This window comes from Syngnathus acus, chromosome 19 (assembly GCF_901709675.1).
Source record: "Syngnathus acus chromosome 19, fSynAcu1.2, whole genome shotgun sequence".
NCBI lineage: Eukaryota > Metazoa > Chordata > Actinopteri > Syngnathiformes > Syngnathidae > Syngnathus > Syngnathus acus.
The window spans coordinates 4103171-4120878 of NC_051103.1; the positions used below are offsets into that span (position 1 = coordinate 4103171).

Below are 17708 nucleotides of genomic sequence, written 5' to 3' on the forward strand. Positions count from 1 at the left end.
GGAGGGCCTTGTGTATGTGTGTGTGTGTGTGTGTGTGTGTGTGTATATGTGTGTGTGCACTTTGCTTCTGAAGCAAACAACCACCGCTCTCCAAAAATCGCATGACCGTGTAAAAACCGTAGAAAGCGGCAGCATCTTCAAGTCCGGTGCCACCTCGAAATGTTTTCCATTTGCCAAAAAGAAGCTGGAAGCTAAAATTGGAAGCAGAGACAAGTTTAACGTCTGACTCTTAACATATCACAGCAGTGTCACAAACACACAGGAATATCACACGCACATTCTCGCAGCGGTATTACAGCATATGGCAAATGACAAGCGTCAGATGTAAATCCTCCGCATTTGTTTGAGTTTACCATGATTTAATTTTACGCACATACCTACTAAATGCTTGCAGTGAACTCAGTTCAACTCCACAATAAGCAGCAGCTTGAGAGAGTTTTATTTTATTCTTTTATTTTCAAAAAAAGAGGCCTTATGTTTACTGTCACAGTAAACATAAAGATAATTACACATTGTGCATTTAAAACAAAATAGCTTTGTGTCATGCTTGCAAGCAATGCGAAACGCAATTGACCTCCTAACAGTTAGCTTGGTGATATATTTGAACACAAACAGTGGAGCAACACATGTAGACCGATAATGTAACAAACGGGGACGCACTGGGAGGTGTGTGTGTGTGTGTGTGTGTGCGCTGGGGTGTGCAAATGGCGGCCATCACACTATGAAACATAATCATATTTGGCCGTGCACATCTTTTATATCAAATCCGATTTACCGATTCAAATTGTTTTTGTTACACCGCTAATGTGTTTGTATGTATATAAATCATAACATTGAGCTCTTGTACGTAATATTTCATTAATAGTGTGTGGTGTACCTAATGAAGGGTCCAGTATTTCGAACCATTGTCTCCAAAGAAGCTAGCTTGTTTAGTGATGAATATTGCAGATGTTTCCTGCGTACATGTGGTTGCCGCATAATGATAAGGCCCCTCTGTGAATCCACTGGACATTTTTACTATTTCAAGCCTTTGGCAGCTTCAAAGCCATTTTTTTTTTTTTGCTGGCCTAAGAACAAGAATGGAATTTCACAAATATGTATTTATGTATGAGAAGAACCTGACATGTAGGACTACGCCACTGAAGTATGTTTAGCCAACACAGCCAGAGAAAGGGAGAGGACTTGGGCGGTAAAGCGGCCTTGGTCGGGATTGTTCTAATGAGGAGCGAAGGGTCGAGTTTCAGGGCTGCGGGCGTTCCGAGTTTGACTGAACGCACCACAATTGTTCCTCATCAGAGTTGAAATAGATGGATGGGGTGAGAATGTGGATGGCATCTATTTAACCATTCAGTCCGGGGTCAGTTTGAGCGCGCTCTCCTGTTACAGCTCGCTTGGAAAACAAGGAATCGGGTGGGGAAGTGGGGGGGCATTTGGATTATGACAGGAAGAAAACATAAGGAGCTTCCGCGAGCTACGGCAGAGGAATTTTTAAATCAAACAGATGTCTTAAAGTGTCTTTCTGGGGGGAAAAAAAAAGGCTGGTTGAGCGTTCTTGTGAGTTTGTCGACTTCTTGCCAAAATGTTGCAACAGGTATGATGATTTCTGGAGAGATTTGAGTTTTTTGGATTAATCAGACAATGGAGATGGTTTTTCCATCACTACAACACCAATCTCAACAAGAACTGTTGACACTTACGTTTTTTTTTTTTTTTTTTTTTAATTCAGTTCATGAGACAGGACTGATACTACCTGTGTCCTCTGTAATGTAGTGGTAGTCAAATATAAATAAGCTTCTGAGTGGGTGAGGTCAATCTTGACACCTTCCTCGCCTCATCAATCATCACCACGCAAAACCAATATGTGTGTGTGTGGGGGGGGGGGGGGGGGGGACAGAGTAGTTTCGACATAGAGAAAGGGCTGCTTTGGAATAGAATGACTTTGCTCAGGCTTGGCAAGTTTATTTTGTTGCCTGTCGGGGCCTGTAAAGGGCTGATCCTTTTTGGTGGATGTTTTTCCAAGGCTTTTTTTTTTCTCCCACTTTCTCTATGTTGTTTAGTATTTCAGGCTGGATGGGCCTGTAGACTGTCAATCGGTCACTATTGGTCGAGTGGTGCCTTGAGATACGAGTTTAATTTGGTTGGTAACCACCATCTCAAATCATCTTTTCCTATTGAAATGAATGGAAATGTTTCTAATCCACTTCATCTTCCCAAGAAAAAAGTGTTTTTAATCATTTCATTGCGCAATATAAAAGACATACTGTAGCAATAATGTGATGCAGCACAAAGGAAGTCAAACTAAAGCCTTGTAATAGACAATTCCCATCCATTTAAATTATGAAGGAAACCTGTTTTGTATTTTTTTTTGCGTGGGAACTGCAGCCCCCCCCCCCCCCGCCCCCCTCCACATCCCCCATTTTGACACCCTTCTCTCTCTCTCTTCCTAAATGCTTGTATACATCCCGGCCACTCGACACGCACCCGCGTTCCGGACGCGGCCACGCAGGGGTTAACGTGACGGTGACGTGGTGCTGGTGGAGCGGTGACCCGCGGGAGCAATGCGGGGGGGGGGGGGGGTTACTGTTTTGAAAATGCGGGAATGACGCATAGTGCAACAATCGCAGTTATTTCCTCGCTGGTCGTTTGTTTTACGCCTCCACTTATCCGGCGCGTAAAAGTGACCCACCAGTGGAAATTGTTTGCGTGTTTTTTTTTTAAAATTTTAAGTTGTTTTACGGCGCGCCTGTTGGCAATCATTACGACGCGGCAGAGCTGGGGATAAACTTCCCCCACTCTCCCTCGAACCGTGAGTTCAATTCACTTTTACGCACAAACTTGTCCGGACCGCTTGGAAGTGATCAAAGGCTGCGGGGGCTTCAAGTGCGTGGAAAATGCCCGTGGACTTTAACGCCCGTGCTAAATGTTTATAGTCCTCCTCCAATTGGACCAGCGAGTACGTGTCTGCGTCCAAAATGCTTGTTAAAGCTCCAGCAGTGTATCGGTGGGTTTTCTTAATGCTTTAACACCGGCTGCACTCTGACCTCCAGACGGAAGTTTAGATCTATTATTGGGTCAACTATTAATAAATAACAAACACATGACATATAAAGTGACTTTTGTCACAGTATCCACAAAGACCGATTGCCCAATAGTAAACAAAACGAGGGGGGGGGGGGGTATTGTAATTGTAAACACTCTGAAGAGGTGTGTGCGTAATATTTGCCGGCAGGAGCGGAAGTGGGTGCAACTCGCACGATGATGTGCCCCCCCCCCTCCCCTCCACGATTAAAAAAAGAATCAAGAATGCTGCAAGAAAAGAATGTAGGGGAGCGACGTTGCTCCTATTGTGGGAGAGACCGTGACGTAAATTGAAAAGTACAAGATGTCACGGAGCCTCGCGTCCGCAGGATCCGGTGCTTGTCTTCGGGGAAAATCCCACGGCGTGTAAATTCAGCACAAGACGTTTGAGATGATGCGCTCTGCAGGTTCCGCAACTTTAAAGTTCTGTCAAGATAAAAGTTGTCTTTAGGTAGGTGTGTTGTGCGTTTTTCTTTATTCAAGCGTATGATAGAACTTAGCACGCGCAGTTACAACATTGCCGTGCGCTTCCAATAACTAAACAGGACGCGTGTTTTGCAGTTGAGCGTGTCTTTTCAATGCTTGCCAATTAAGTCAATGCAAATGGACGGATGGGTGTTTTATTGCTCTTACGTGACAGATTTGTCTTGGAAATCGAGTAAATGTTGGAAGGTTTGTCAATTTGGGGCCTCTCGAGGGCAATGTGGTGTCACGGAGTGGCGCGCACGCGCCGATTCGAGCATGTCAAATGCGCTCTCCCTTTTGAGTTCACGTCATATAGGCTTGGCGCGAGCTTGGCTTACACACCGAGCTCTTTATTTGCATCTCGCGCACACGCTGTTATCGTAAGAACCAGCTAGTCAGCATCACTTCATGCTTGCTTTTAAACTAGAATTGTCCCTACTGTCAAATTCGAAATACAAGCAGCTACTTTAAGTATCATCACATATATATTTTAAAAAGTACAGTTCAATTGTATTTAACTTTCAAGTACAATATATTTTGCATTATTTTTTTCAATTGATTCCAATTGTACACTTTTCCACTATATTTAAGCACAGTGTTAAATATTCAAACAATGGAGAATGTTACAAACTTGCCTAGTACTTGATTATCACATAGGCCTACTATACCACTGTATTTTTATTTTTGTTATATTTGTGACACTCGGTCTAAAATAATTGTCAACTGCTACTCTGTGATAAAGGTTTCCTTAAATGCATCCACTAAAGTACCGAGTGGGCGATGCAAGGAGCTTTTGTTGAAATAATTGAAAGAATCTTCCAAATATGAGTGCTGTGTTGCACGGGGTCATGCGACCCTTTGACCCCACGGCGGCCTACAGAGCCACTGTGCTAAACCCAACCTAAACATTCCCGGACATTTTAGAGTTTAGCAAAACATGTTTGTAATCTTCAGTTAAGGCGCTTGGGTGAGTTTTATTTTCTATACATTTTACCCCCGGTGAGAAAATATTAGTAAAATTCCATGAAGTGTCCGAGTTGATTTGTCACTTTTTACCAAGCAGAAAAAAATATATTTTTTAAATTTAATGTGGAGATTTAAGGGGGGAAAAAAAAGTGATTACAAATTGCGCAAGTTTACCATGTGAACACACGCAAGACAACACGCTATGGCCATAAATCCGAACGATAATTACAGTCCTCTACCTGCATGTTTTGATGGCCCATAAATAGATGCCGGTGTCGTCTCCGCGCAGGCCTGGATCTGATTACACTCGGATATATATCTATGTGACAGGTACTAATTTGGCGCCCAACCATTCCCCACGTTCAACCACCATCTATCTCCTCTTGGGCGTCTTACGTTTACTTGCCATGAGCTGCTCTCCATTTCATTTGTCTGCATGATCGCAAGCAGCAGCAACAATCCCAGGAAAGGTCATGTTGCCTTTGCGTCCAGTCTTGTCTTTTCATTGTAGAGTGTGCCGAGCGATATTTACAGACTCGTCCACCAGAAGAGTACAAAAACGATGCCGTCGAGCTCACTCAAAGCTTATTTTGTCGTCCGATGACTGTCTTTTGTCTCACGGGATGGCCACGGCACCTTCAGGGCAGCCCGCTCTCAAATGAACGGCTGTGTTTTTGTAATTCTATCAGAAATAGGGGACGGCTGTCTCTTGCCTTGAGTGGCACCCGTGGAGACTCCCCCCGGACCCCCGCCCCCCATTTGGAGCTCGTTTAAATCCGGCATGTTTCCCATTGGCAGTGAATTATGACTTTTCAAAGGGGTCTTATTTAGACGTTTCAGAAAGTTTGGTCAGTTAACATTAAGGTGGCTGGCATGCCACCTACTTTAGGTTAATTTAGCCATTTGCTGCTAATGTGCAGGAAATATTTTATTCGCCTACTTCCAGAAAGGGAAGTTGAATGGCTCAATAGGGACTGTGTGTGTCCGTGTGTGTGCGTGCGTGCGCTGTACTGCATCATATTGTGAAGTGTTTCTAATATTTTGATTTAGCTCCATTAAAGAGGTAAAATAATTTCCATATATAACATTCATTTTACCATATAAATATACAATAAGTTTATATACCAATTTTTACAAGTAAAAAAAACAAGTTGTCTGAACTCAAAATTTAAATGTCAATAATTTATATTTTAAAGTTGTTCCAACTTAAAATGCCATTTTAGCACCCCCCGCGCCCCTCCAAAATAAACCTCCATTAGCAATGTATACTCACCAGTCACTTCATTAGGTACAGCTGCAAAATCTGATCCAATGCGAGATGCATGAAAGATTGCAATACTCCTTTTGTAGTCGATCAACCGATGATGTCATTTATTTTTCACCACAACACCCGTCACCAACCAGTTTCACATCAAAACATATTTCGGCTTTAATGAGAGCTTTAAATGTCCATAGTGAAGTCAACTCGTCAACTTATATGAACACCATCTTCGAAGTAGAATCTAACATTCCTCATCATGCACCACTGGCCTTTTAATTAGGTACACCATCTGTATAGGGAAAAGGTCACTTAACTATGTTTTAATTCAAATGTGCTTTAATGAGTAGCCCGGGACATGCCGGGGAAGGAGCCTTGCAAACCGGGCTGGAGTGTGAGGAGAAGAGGAGCAAGGCCCCTATAGAATAGAAAGCCGCGAGGGGAAGGTGGAAAGTGTCAGTCAGGGACGCTTCACTGCTTGAGGACAATCCTAGTGCAGGACCGCTCTGTTTCAAGAGCAATCAGTCAATCCGCATTAATTATCCCGCAACACCCAACCACCCTTGCACCCCCTACTACTCAATCGCCCAACCACCCCCACCCTCGGCACGCGGGCTCAGGGAAACGCACACACACACGCACGACCCCCACTTTAACGTGGAAAAAGAACCTACAATAGCAATGTAAAAAATAAATAAATAAAATCCGACCTGAAATGTAAGCTCATTTTGGGTAAATGCTTAAAATGATGCAAAGGATGACAGGACAAAAAAAATAAATAAAAACTTGAATATTTTGTTTTTTTTATTTTGTGTAAATGTAAACAAATGTGTAAAAATATATGCTATGTACTATAACACAATTCTTATGAACATATTTTAAAAACTGTTTTTTCTTAATATTCTTTAAAAAAAATCATTATAGTTCGTCATGCGAAACTTTAATTTACACTCTGCTGTATATTTTGTTGTTGCCCAGCGCACAGAAGCAAATCACTTCATTATTTAGTATGCAGTGAATGGATGAAGTCCACCTTGTATTGAATTGTATCAATATGTATGAGCATTTTTAACCTCTGACCTTAACAATTGGCATTTGTGATTCAGGTTGCTTCTCATTTTTAAGTATTTAATTTGCCACCAAATCATCATTCAAGTAATAAATGCAAAAACACAGAATATCTTTAATTGCCTCAGCTTATTTGCAATAAAATGTTTCTTTAGCATTATTTAGCAGCATATAGTGAACACTAAACAACTTTGGAGATGAGGTCAACTTTATTTTCCACACTCACATTCAAGTCAATACAATACAGTTCTATTTGTGTATATATAACAAATTATAAATATTGCAAATTACATATTTGCAGCCTTATATAAGTGCAACGTTGTGCAATTCTCAACGCCAGTTAAATAGGCAAACATGGTAATGATTATTTAATTACAGACCTAATAAATTTGCATCCCCAACACCCTTACATTTTTCCTTAAAATTACAGGCTTATATGTAAATTGTTCTCTTATAAAGTCTTCTTCTCAAAGCGCAAAGAGTGTGTCATAGTCACTCATCTCGTGGTTGTACGGACATGCCGTGTTTTGTTTGGGCCCGGACCAAAGCAAATGATACGTTCACGTCTGCCTCGACTATTTCAGGCATTTGTATTTCCGTTTGTCAGGACATTAAATTATATCGATGATTTGCATCACTGTGGTAAAAATGTCTCATTCTATTGCAACTAATTATTGTCAAGATGCATTTAGAAAATAATAAAAAGAAAAGAACACGTGCATTTCATAATTGTGCCCCATCTAAGGCGCAGATTTTACGCAGCGATTGCAAAACAATATCAAGCGGCTTACATCATCGATAGAGCAAATTTAGGGCGAGAGCAGCTCACCGCGTTTAAAATCGAGAATCCCTGCGTGCAAACTTTTGGTGGGACCCCCACGCGCTTGTCGGCTCCTTCCCGGTTCCGCGTCGCCGTGCTCCCCTCTTCGTTTCCTGCACACAAACCTATTGTCGTTGCACCCAGCTCCTCTGCATTTCATACGGCGTGCAATTTGCCCCCTTTTTACCGTATTCCCTTTGATTTAGTCACTCTTGACTCCTTTTGCTCTGGGGGCCAACGGGGGCTTCGCGCAAGGGGTGAGGAGGGACGCCTTGAAACCGCTCCTCCTTATCTCCTTTCGTCGTTCAGAACGGGTCGCCTTGAAACCGCGGGGGCAGTAATTGCTTTTTTCAGGCAGCACAGTGCGGACTGGCCAGCAGCCAATCAGAGCCTTGTTTACACTCTCTGATGGACGGCGCAGTGGCTGCGCGCCAGCCAATCGGGAAGCGCGTAAGGAGCCGGAGCCGCGTTCGCCAGAGCTTTGCGATACAGAGATGTGGGTATCGATCAATACCCAGAACATACAGGCCCCAGTATTGTCGATATTGATACTGATACCAAGTACTTTTGGATTAAAAAAACATTTTAAATTGCTTTTCCTAATACATAACATGGTTTGAGCAATTTAAACTCTCTTGTTGAGTGCGTAAGCCTGCCATAATATCTTCAGTGGACTGTCTTTCGTAGTAATCTGCATATCTCTTAAATTCCTTTATCCCAGACAGTATTTCTAGTTTATTTGGATTCGATTTGTTAAATAAACTAATCCCTGCAACCCGTTGTTTTGATTTCCCTTCCACTCCCAGTTAGAGAAAACACAAGGAAAAATTGCGCACTCCACTTGCAGGTAGTTTACCTGTAGGTAACTTTAAGCTATTATCACTCAGAAATTATATTTTATGTTGTGCCACAAAAATAAACAGCTGGTAGGTGGAAAAGCTAAAACAAAGCATTGAATGTAAAATGTCCGTCACTGTAAAAATGATTATTTGAAAGTAACTGTATTGCGGGGCACTTTTATGTATAAAAACATGCACTAAGAAGAATTACTAAATGCAAAGGATCGATACTAGCTGTATGGATTTGATGCGATACCGATACTCACATTAGTATCATTTTTATGGACACTTGGATCGATCTGCACGGCCCTAGCGTTAACCCTCCAAGTGCCAGTGTAAACAAAACCGGACGGAATGCTGTAGACGGGTTACTACAGCAGCTCATACATTTCGATGTGGAAGCATACAAGGCCGTACTCTTACACTTTTAATGGGCGAAATTACTCAAGCATAGGGAACGCTAACCCCGAGGACAGTCGCGGAGAAGGCAGCTAGTGTGTATGCATGTGTGTCTACAGCCACACATTAAGCCAGCCATAAAAAACAGCAAAAATTGTTAAACAAAAAGTTTCAACAGCAAAAAAATGTCACAGAAAGTATACAGTGAATTTATTATGTGTAGGGGAAGATAATTTAATTGTTCTGCATTACTGTCACTATATGTCACTGCATAGATAGATGATACAGTATTTGTAGAAAATAATTTTCTAACCAATTATTAGAAACAGAATAGATTAAAATACAACTTTGTTTTTATTGATATAATTATGGTCAAAATGACAGACCCCCAGAAATGAACAGGATACACTTATTTTCAAGTTTTGTGTTTACATTATTATGATATAATAGCAGCCTATGGTTTTACTTATTTACATTTGAAAATAAAGTTAATTGAAATACATGAAATTGGATGACTTACCTCAGCAGACCTAATAGTTGGTAATCATTAGCAAATATTTTCATATACTGTACTAGTGTCCAATTTATAATTTGAAAAAGGGATTCGGTGAAAGGACAAAGACAAAAATTAAAAAGCAGTTTCTGCAGCTATTCTACCAAAAAGAACAAAAATAGCAAGAAATTTGACCATTTGATTTGGCTGAATGGGCCACAAAAATTACGTAGGGGACCAGATTTGGCCCCCGGGCCTTAAGTTGGACGTTATGTCGTAAACATGCAATAAAACGAGCGATAGCTGACATCCAATAGACGATCATGCAATATTTGAGCCGATTTTAAGTAGGAATAGTTGCTGACTGAGCGGGCCTCGTAGTACTTGCAACCACGCAGTGCTCCGATTACGGGCTTCCAAATCAAACCCTGAGCTGTTTCCCTCCTCGAATACAGCAACATCCTCATTGGCTCAGATGGGCAGCCAATGGTGATGGGTGTTTACCGACGACTGGGAGGGGAGGGGGGGGGGGGGGTGCTTGTATGTGTGTGTGTAGCGAAACCTAGGGTGGGGTAAGGGCGGATGGAAGAGGAAGGGGGGGGTGCCTCACGGGCACGCTTTCACATTGTCGTCCTCAAACCAGTAGGCGCGCGCGTTCACCCTCCCCGCACACAGATCCCCCCACACCACCCTCCGCCTCCTCCTCCCCCCGGCGTGTCTGAGTCCCCGGTTGCATGAACGAGTCTCGATTCACTACAAGCCCGAACTTCTACGGCGTGTCTGTGCCATACCTCCAGTGAGTGCGCAGCACAGTGTGCAGCAGCAGCAGCAGCAACAGCAGCAGCATAGGATGTAATCAATCCCACATGTTTCATCTCGGCGACGCGGGGATTTTGCATGATTTTTAGGGCTTCGTCTGTGATACTCTTGCTTTTTTTTGTTCAGACACCACCGGCCAGACAAGGGATATAACTTAGCAGTAAGTAGCAAATGTGTATTGTTTTAAGATTTTTTTTTTTTAACATCACTAAAATGTGACCCTTTGCTGGCTCGCGCGATAGGAGTGTTTAAATGCGGCGTTTTCTTGAAATCATACTAGGATGCATTGGATTAGAAAAAATGTTTGAAACAATATTTAGTTGTAGATGAAACTTATTGAACTTAATATTGTTTTCAGTGCGGTTCTAACTAAAAGAATAACAAAACATGAATGTTCACTAGTGCAGATTTCTCTTGCATGATGTGTCACTTTTGGGCTGGTTCCACTTTTACAGGTTTTCTGTCTAATTCATTCATTCAATTAATTTTAAAAATATTTTATTTACGAGACATTTGACTTGAGTGCTTTATGGTTATATGCGTGTGTGTTTTTTTGTGAATGTATGTTTTATTTGGGGGGGCGGGGGGCAGTCCAAGATAATCACACCATAGTTTCATTCTCCCCGATGCGAAGGCTATGCTGACGCCGAGCTTCGTTCACCCCGGCTGGGCTTGTGCCTCCGGTTCAGCCGGCCCCATAGAACGTTCTGGATTTAGTGTCGCGTTGTCGCGTTGTGACTCGACTTTATTTCCGAATTGTTCAACGTAACGGGTTACCATATTAACCGGGGACACTTGTCAATTTCATGCATTTTCTACCGGTTTGTCCAAGGGTTCAGTAAATTGTAAGTCTTTTTGCATTCCTCGTTCGTGCATGGGGATGAATAAGCACCGTAGAACATTTCGACAATTTTACTCCATCTTGTAAGTAAACTTTTATTGTAATTTAATTATTTTGTTTTATTTTACAATAGTGTGAAAGCTAAAGTGCCTGTTTGTGCGTGCGTGCGTGTGTGTGTGACGGGGAGGCGTGTGTGCACGGAGTCCGCGGCAGTCAGTCAGTACGCGTCTTCTCGTCACACACATACACACGCAGACACACACACACTGCATTGCGTCCAAATTGTCTTTTTCTTTGACTTTACTATACGAGATCCACGTACGCGTTTGCGTGGCCGCGCAATAAGACGAGACATCGCTTCAGCTTGTTAAAATGTAGTCCGAGTGGCTCTCTATTTACGTGGAACGTAAACACGTAGACGTGAGTTTACGGCTGAGGAGGAAGGGGGGAAAAAATGCAAAATGTATAGAGCGATGTCAGAGCAGAGTTGTTTATGATCGCTGTCCCGTGGAGAAAGAGAGATTGTGTCGAACCCACGCAGAACAAGGGAGAGTCCATTTTGGTCTCGTGTAGCGCGCTTCAATCGGCCCCGCAATTCTCCTCTTGCGATCACGCACGTCGTCGTTTTCCACGTACGTACAAATAAAACAGTCGACAATTCAAATGTGCTTTTAATTGACGATCTCAAACGTGCCACCACTCGCTCTTCGTTTTTGCACATGCACGCACTTCGCAGCACGGACACACATCAAGTTACGCAACTTTCAAAGTTCCCCCCTCGACTCGAAACGTGCGCATGCTGCTTATATTCCTTAGCATCAAAACATTTGACCCAGTCAAGAAACAGATTTGTTTTCTTTGTTCCTCGGTTCCTGGGAGCTTCTATCAGCAGCTCTAGATGGACACTGAAAGGCCCAATAGATGACTCCCCACCCGAGCGTCACAGGGAGCCCTATTTAAGTAAATGACCCGGGCTGCAAGGCATACATATAAAGTCGATGATTTCCGACTATTTCGCCGTTTATTGCCACGCACCCCATCGCACCGAGGCATAAAGGTGATTTGATTTGTGATTACACTGCTTGCTGCGTGTGTGCTGCTGCTGCTGCTGCTGCTGCTGCACACACACACACACACACACACACACACACACACACACATGCAATGTATTTGGCTCCACACTGATGGAAATGTGCTTTCATAGATGTTGCCATACAAGAAACAGGCGCAGTGCATCTACTGGAAAAAGGCAGAAAAGAGAAAATACGCCATAAATAAATTAATAAATTAGAACGAAATAGAAAGCACCTCGTTCCAACCCCCCCTCCTTTGTGATAAGTGGGAGAACAAATGCAATTTTATCATTGTAAACAAAATGAGGTCTGAGCACGATGGGGGGCAGTTTGCAAAACAATGGTCATAATTTAGACAAATTTCGCCAACTTTGCATGCTGGCCCTGATTGTTTTTCCATTTCTGAACAATCTAAGTGTGTGTGTGTGGGGGGGTATTTACATGATGGATGCATGCAGGAAGCTTCTAGTGCGCGGCGCTAAGGGAGGGGGCCAAAATAGATCTTGCATCCTGGGGCCAAATGTTGCTCACAGGACACCAGCTCACCTTTCTCCTCCAAAATGTTTCTCAGTCAGGATTGTGGTTTTAGCGTGTAAATGTACTTTTTTTTTTTTCTTTTCAATGTTTCTCGTGCATGTGAACATCTGAGCAGCAAACTGTATGTCAGTGGAGTCTTTTCTGCATGGCTCCATTCCAGCTTGACTCATTATTGTCAGAGCTTTGACGTGTCTCCTGCCTTCTCCTTTGTAGGAGATGACGGGGACTCACTTTCCACCCTGCCAAGCCAAAACTCCGCTCAATGCGAGCGGATCTCGAAGTTCATAAAGGGGATTATTTGCATCTGGGCGCCTGAGACCTTCGGTGCCTCCGGATTTTACTTGGGATTTGGGATTTATCGCTTCTCGGCCGGATGGAAAGCCGTGATTTCACTCCTCCGCACCACCTCCTGACGGAGCGGAGCGCGCTGGTGCACAGCGCCGCGTCTCGGATGGCGCCAGGCGGCCACAGCGCCGTGCAGCACGCGGCTCACTTCCAGACGGGGAAGTACTACTCATCCCATCTCTCCATGGCTCCGCACTCAGGTCAGTTTAGCACCGAATTGTTTTCTCTTCCGTGTGAATACTAAAAAAAAAAAAGGTTGCAATAAGCAAACTTTAGGAACATTGGAAAAGACGGGTATGTGCTGGAAACGCGCACGTTTTAAGTCACTATTTCGTAACAGCGCATTTTTAGTCAATTTCCCAAACCCCCAGTTCTCACACGTGGATTAAAAAATGGTTTCCACCGGCATAATCTTGTCACATATTTATATGATTCATCAATTAGTAAACTACTTATCATTGTCATTCGATGTAATTAATTAAGATTGGGTAATTCCACTGCTTACACCTCCCATTAAACAATAAATTAAGGCTATTAACTGCGCCCGTCCCATTGCACGAGGAGCTCGTTGGATGAGGTTTTTGGTTCGGTTCTGGTGGGCAAATATAAGTGTTTGTAAAAGGAGGCAGGGGGGGGGGCTGCTTCGAGGGGTGCTCTGGCTAATGGAGGTGCGGGTAATACCAGAAAATCCCGTTTCTATATTGAGCGCCGACGTGACGGGGTGCGAATGGGTTGACAGTGCATGCATTAGATTTAACAAGTAGCTTTGGTATCCTGTCTCAATGGGGGGGCGGCTGGGGGGGATGGGAAGGTAACCTCCCGTGTGCTCATATCCGCGGGTGGAGGTCCTGGGGAAAAAGAAAAAAAAAAAGACTTCAAACGATATAAGCATTTAAATACTGCGATTAACTGGATGCACGTGAACGTGTCTGATGAGCGAGCTCATTAATTAACGCTTGCAAATGCAGCGGATTCTTTAAAATGGACCGAGACACTCAGTCCTGTTGTATAGGACCCACTTAGCTCATCTTATTTGCATATTCATTAGTTGTAAAGACACTCTCAAATCACAGATTTCTATCTATCTCTATATATCTATATCATGTCGCTATGAAGTACACGACCCATGTTATTTAATTTAGAAACATGTAAATACAAATATTTTTTTCTCATTGGAGTTTTAATTAAAGAAAAAAATATACGGTATACACCAATACCATTTTAATATATTGGCATATTTTTCAAAATACGTTCCAAGCAGTGTCAGTGAATACGACACTCAAATATTTTAGTTCAAAAGTACCTTCAATTTATGAGCACGTCTGCTTAATTTTAATGTCTGATGAATTAAACATAGTTTCTAAATTATGTACCGCTCTTATGTAAAACACTCTTCATGGTGTAAATACATAATTATGGATTTTGTTTAATAATTGTTCTTCGTTGTGAACTTTCAAACTCCGCCATATGGATTATGAAATTCATTGTCCAAATCTACTGTATTTCTTCAACTGAACCCCCCCCAAATAAAATCCCGTTTATACATGCAAAATGGGCTTGTTTAAAGTAACACACTTCTAACCTGCATAACGCCTTAACCAGATTATTGTGCACAAAGACTGGTAGCGCCGCTCGCCCACATGCATTATGGTCCAATTTAAACCCGATTCTGTAATGTCGGAGGGGGAGAAAGCATAGTAATGCCGGCTGATAATGCTATTGAAATATATTCAAGGGGGCCTCTCGCTGGGTCTCAAGGTGCATGACACTGTATTGAGCTCGCAGATATCCAGACTCTCCATGCATGTCTCTGATGGGCTTTTGACTGACATGACGGGCATAGAGGATTGCTGTTTTGACGATGGGGGTTGCTATATTTGCTTGGAGGTGAAGGTTTTTTTTTTTTTTAGGGGAGTGGGGGTGGTATACCTTTTGTGCCTGCCCCCCCCTTGGAGATTTAGCAAGCTGGCTCCAGGCCTTGACTAAGGGGCGAAATATGATTTGGAGTTGGCTAAAGTGGGACAGGAGGAGGAAGGGCAGTGTGTGCAAAGCATACGCACAATTCCTACCATCTTCTCCCCTTTTTCTAAAAACCTCTAATTGAGCGTATCGGAAAAATGGATCCCACCCCCGGAAAAGCATGCGATCCATCAATTCTTCTGAAGCTTCTTATTTACATCAGCATGGTGTCTGCTTGAATATCGACACGCTTGACAAGGTGATGGAATGATGGTTGCATACCAGCGCCCCGAGACCCCTCCCGCCAACCCCCCCCCTCCACAATTTGATAAAACCCAATAATGATATTACACAGGCGTGATTACTGATAGAAAGGATGGGAAGCAAGCCTTTGTCTCTGTCTGCCTTGCTGCCCCCTCATTTTCCTCCCCTGTGCTGTTCTTCTAGTTTCTTTCTTCTCTTTTTCTATGGTTAGCCCTGGGCAGTGGCTGAGCGTGTGCGCGTGCACGTGCGTGAGAAGGTTTTTTGCCTGCAGTAGCACAGGTGTGCAGTATTATGGAGGGCGTGGCACGGCTTGTCATTGAACAGGTGGGTTACTTCCCAGACAGCAGTTTTGTTTACATGACCGTGGATATGTGGGAGCGTGTGCGTGTGTGTGACCTACAAAGACACACACACACACACACACACACACACACACACACACACACACACACACACACACACACACACACACACACACACACACACACAAAGAAAAGCTTTTTTTTTTTTTTGCAGCTGCACACACAGCCACACATCGGAAACTGCGTGCGCGCTTTGAAAAAGTAATAAACCATAATCGCAATGTTTCTGTAGGAGCAGATAACCTCTCCATCACCTCTCTTGTTTTACCCCCCCCCCCCCTCTCTCATTCTTCCCCGTGTTGACCCCCCCTTCCCTTCGACGCACCCCATCGCTCCTCGTGCTCGGTCATGTTTGAGACGCACCTCCATTCACCATTCCTCCACGGCGTATGGAAGCATCCATTGGCAGCCTTTCATTGCTATACGTTAAAAACAACCCAGCAAATTGTTTTGGAGCAACTTGCTTACTTTGTTACGCTCACTATCATTTCAAGTTGGTCAAACTTAAAATATTCTAAAAAAAAAATACAAAATGTGTGCTTTTCTTTTCAGTCCACTCCAACCGCATGACTTGGGGGGGGAGGAGGACAATGCATGTGTATTGTTTGTAAGGATGAGTCAGCTAAAGTGCATCGTTGTGTACTCGTATTGAAATGCACAAAGGAGACGGAAAGGCTGGAAAAAATGAATGAGAATGGCGACGAAGGAGGGACGGCAGAGGGAAGGAGGAGGCTGAATGTTTCCACCTGGTTGGTAATCCAGTCGGATTACAATCGCCTGACGGCACCCGCCGGCCGCCATCCCTGTCTCCTCGGGCTGGCGTCTCCGCCACCTCTCAAGAGTGACAGGAAGTGAAAGCGAGAGAGAGAGCGAGAGAGACGGGGTGTATATGTGAGATGAGTCAGCAACGGATGAGCGTCTCAGACAGACCGGGCTGGTCTCGACTGCGCCCAGGGCGCGGGGGGCACGTCCCGGGTGCGGCGCGCAAGACGACCCCCCGTGGGGAGGGGACAGCTGGTGGAGGCTGCAGCCAGCTGAGCTGCCATTGGACACGGCAAACTGTCAACTCACTTCTGTTCAAACATACTGTACGTATTTGTTTGTTAGTTAGCGGGATTACACGTAAGCCTCTTAACCAATTTCAACAAAAACTTTGCAGAGTGTCATGGCAGGAGACGCGTAGATGGAGGTGTACAATCGACTGCTTATTCAAATAAGGATTTTTTTTTCCCGTCTATTGTGCTCGCTCAATTTTCCACATATTGTCAAAATTCGGAATGAATTGACTTTGCAATGTTATAGAATGCAATTTTGCGGAATTTTTCGTAAATTTACCTAGAGTAGGCGGGTCCCTAACATATCCCCCCCCCCTCCCTCGGGGCAAACAGAGGTTTGCTGTATCTTCCAAATGTATTTAGACAAAGGAAAAAAAATGAAACCGAAATCACGGCGCATAACGTGCCACTTATCTGCATCCAATCACGAAACCCAATTCTATATTGAGTGCAAGTCTTTTTGATGTCAAAGTCTTGAGTGGAGAGCATGTTTGTTCCCAGGCACGTTTGCTTGGAGGACAGAAAGACTTTTGTCTGGCCTCCAACTCGCATCCAACATGTGAACAGCTGCTTATTGTCTGCGGTGGTGATATGAAGGGAGTCGGGCCCGCTCGGTTTCAACATCTCGGGACTGTGAACGCACGCCGCCATCTGATGATTTGGCATGTGAATGGAAAGTGCCAGACTCTCTCGGTCCATGTGCTCCTTTTCCCTCTCTCCTCTTCCCCCCTTTTTCCCCACTTCTCTCGCAGGCCAGACCTCCCCTCCCCTCCGCCTCGTTCCTCTTCCACCACATGCTCGCCCTTCCTCCTCCTTCTTCTCTTCCTCTCCTTCTGCTTCCCTCTTTCACTTCCCCTTCGCTCCGCATTTGCTCCTCTCTCTTTGGAGTGGTCCTCAGGGCTCCCTCCTCTTCCTCCTTCACCTTCTCCCCGCACCTCCCTGCGCTACACTCCGCTGTCACTCTCTTTTCTTCTCAATTGACCCCCCTCACCCTCCACACACCTCTTACATCTAGTTCCTCTCCACCCAAACGCTCTCCTCCAATCTCTGTCTCGATTTCAAATCAT

At 43.9% G+C, this 17708-nt stretch overlaps 1 protein-coding gene across 4 annotated transcripts in view; it reads left to right on the forward strand.

Moving 5' to 3' along the window:
• Positions 1 to 17708, forward strand: part of bahcc1b (BAH domain and coiled-coil containing 1b) — a 67790-nt gene that overhangs the window by 17576 nt on the left and 32506 nt on the right. The window contains exons 1-2 of one of the 4 annotated variants that reach the window (XM_037277751.1): positions 3409 to 3529; positions 12870 to 13201. In XM_037277751.1, the coding sequence (XP_037133646.1) occupies positions 13030 to 13201 (172 nt within the window). In that variant the 5' untranslated portion in view covers positions 3409 to 3529; positions 12870 to 13029. Of the gene's footprint in view, positions 1 to 3408; positions 3530 to 10057; positions 10366 to 12869; positions 13202 to 16479; positions 16675 to 17708 lie in introns of those variants that run through there. The other 3 variants (XM_037277749.1, XM_037277750.1, XM_037277752.1) reach the window with 3 other exon arrangements.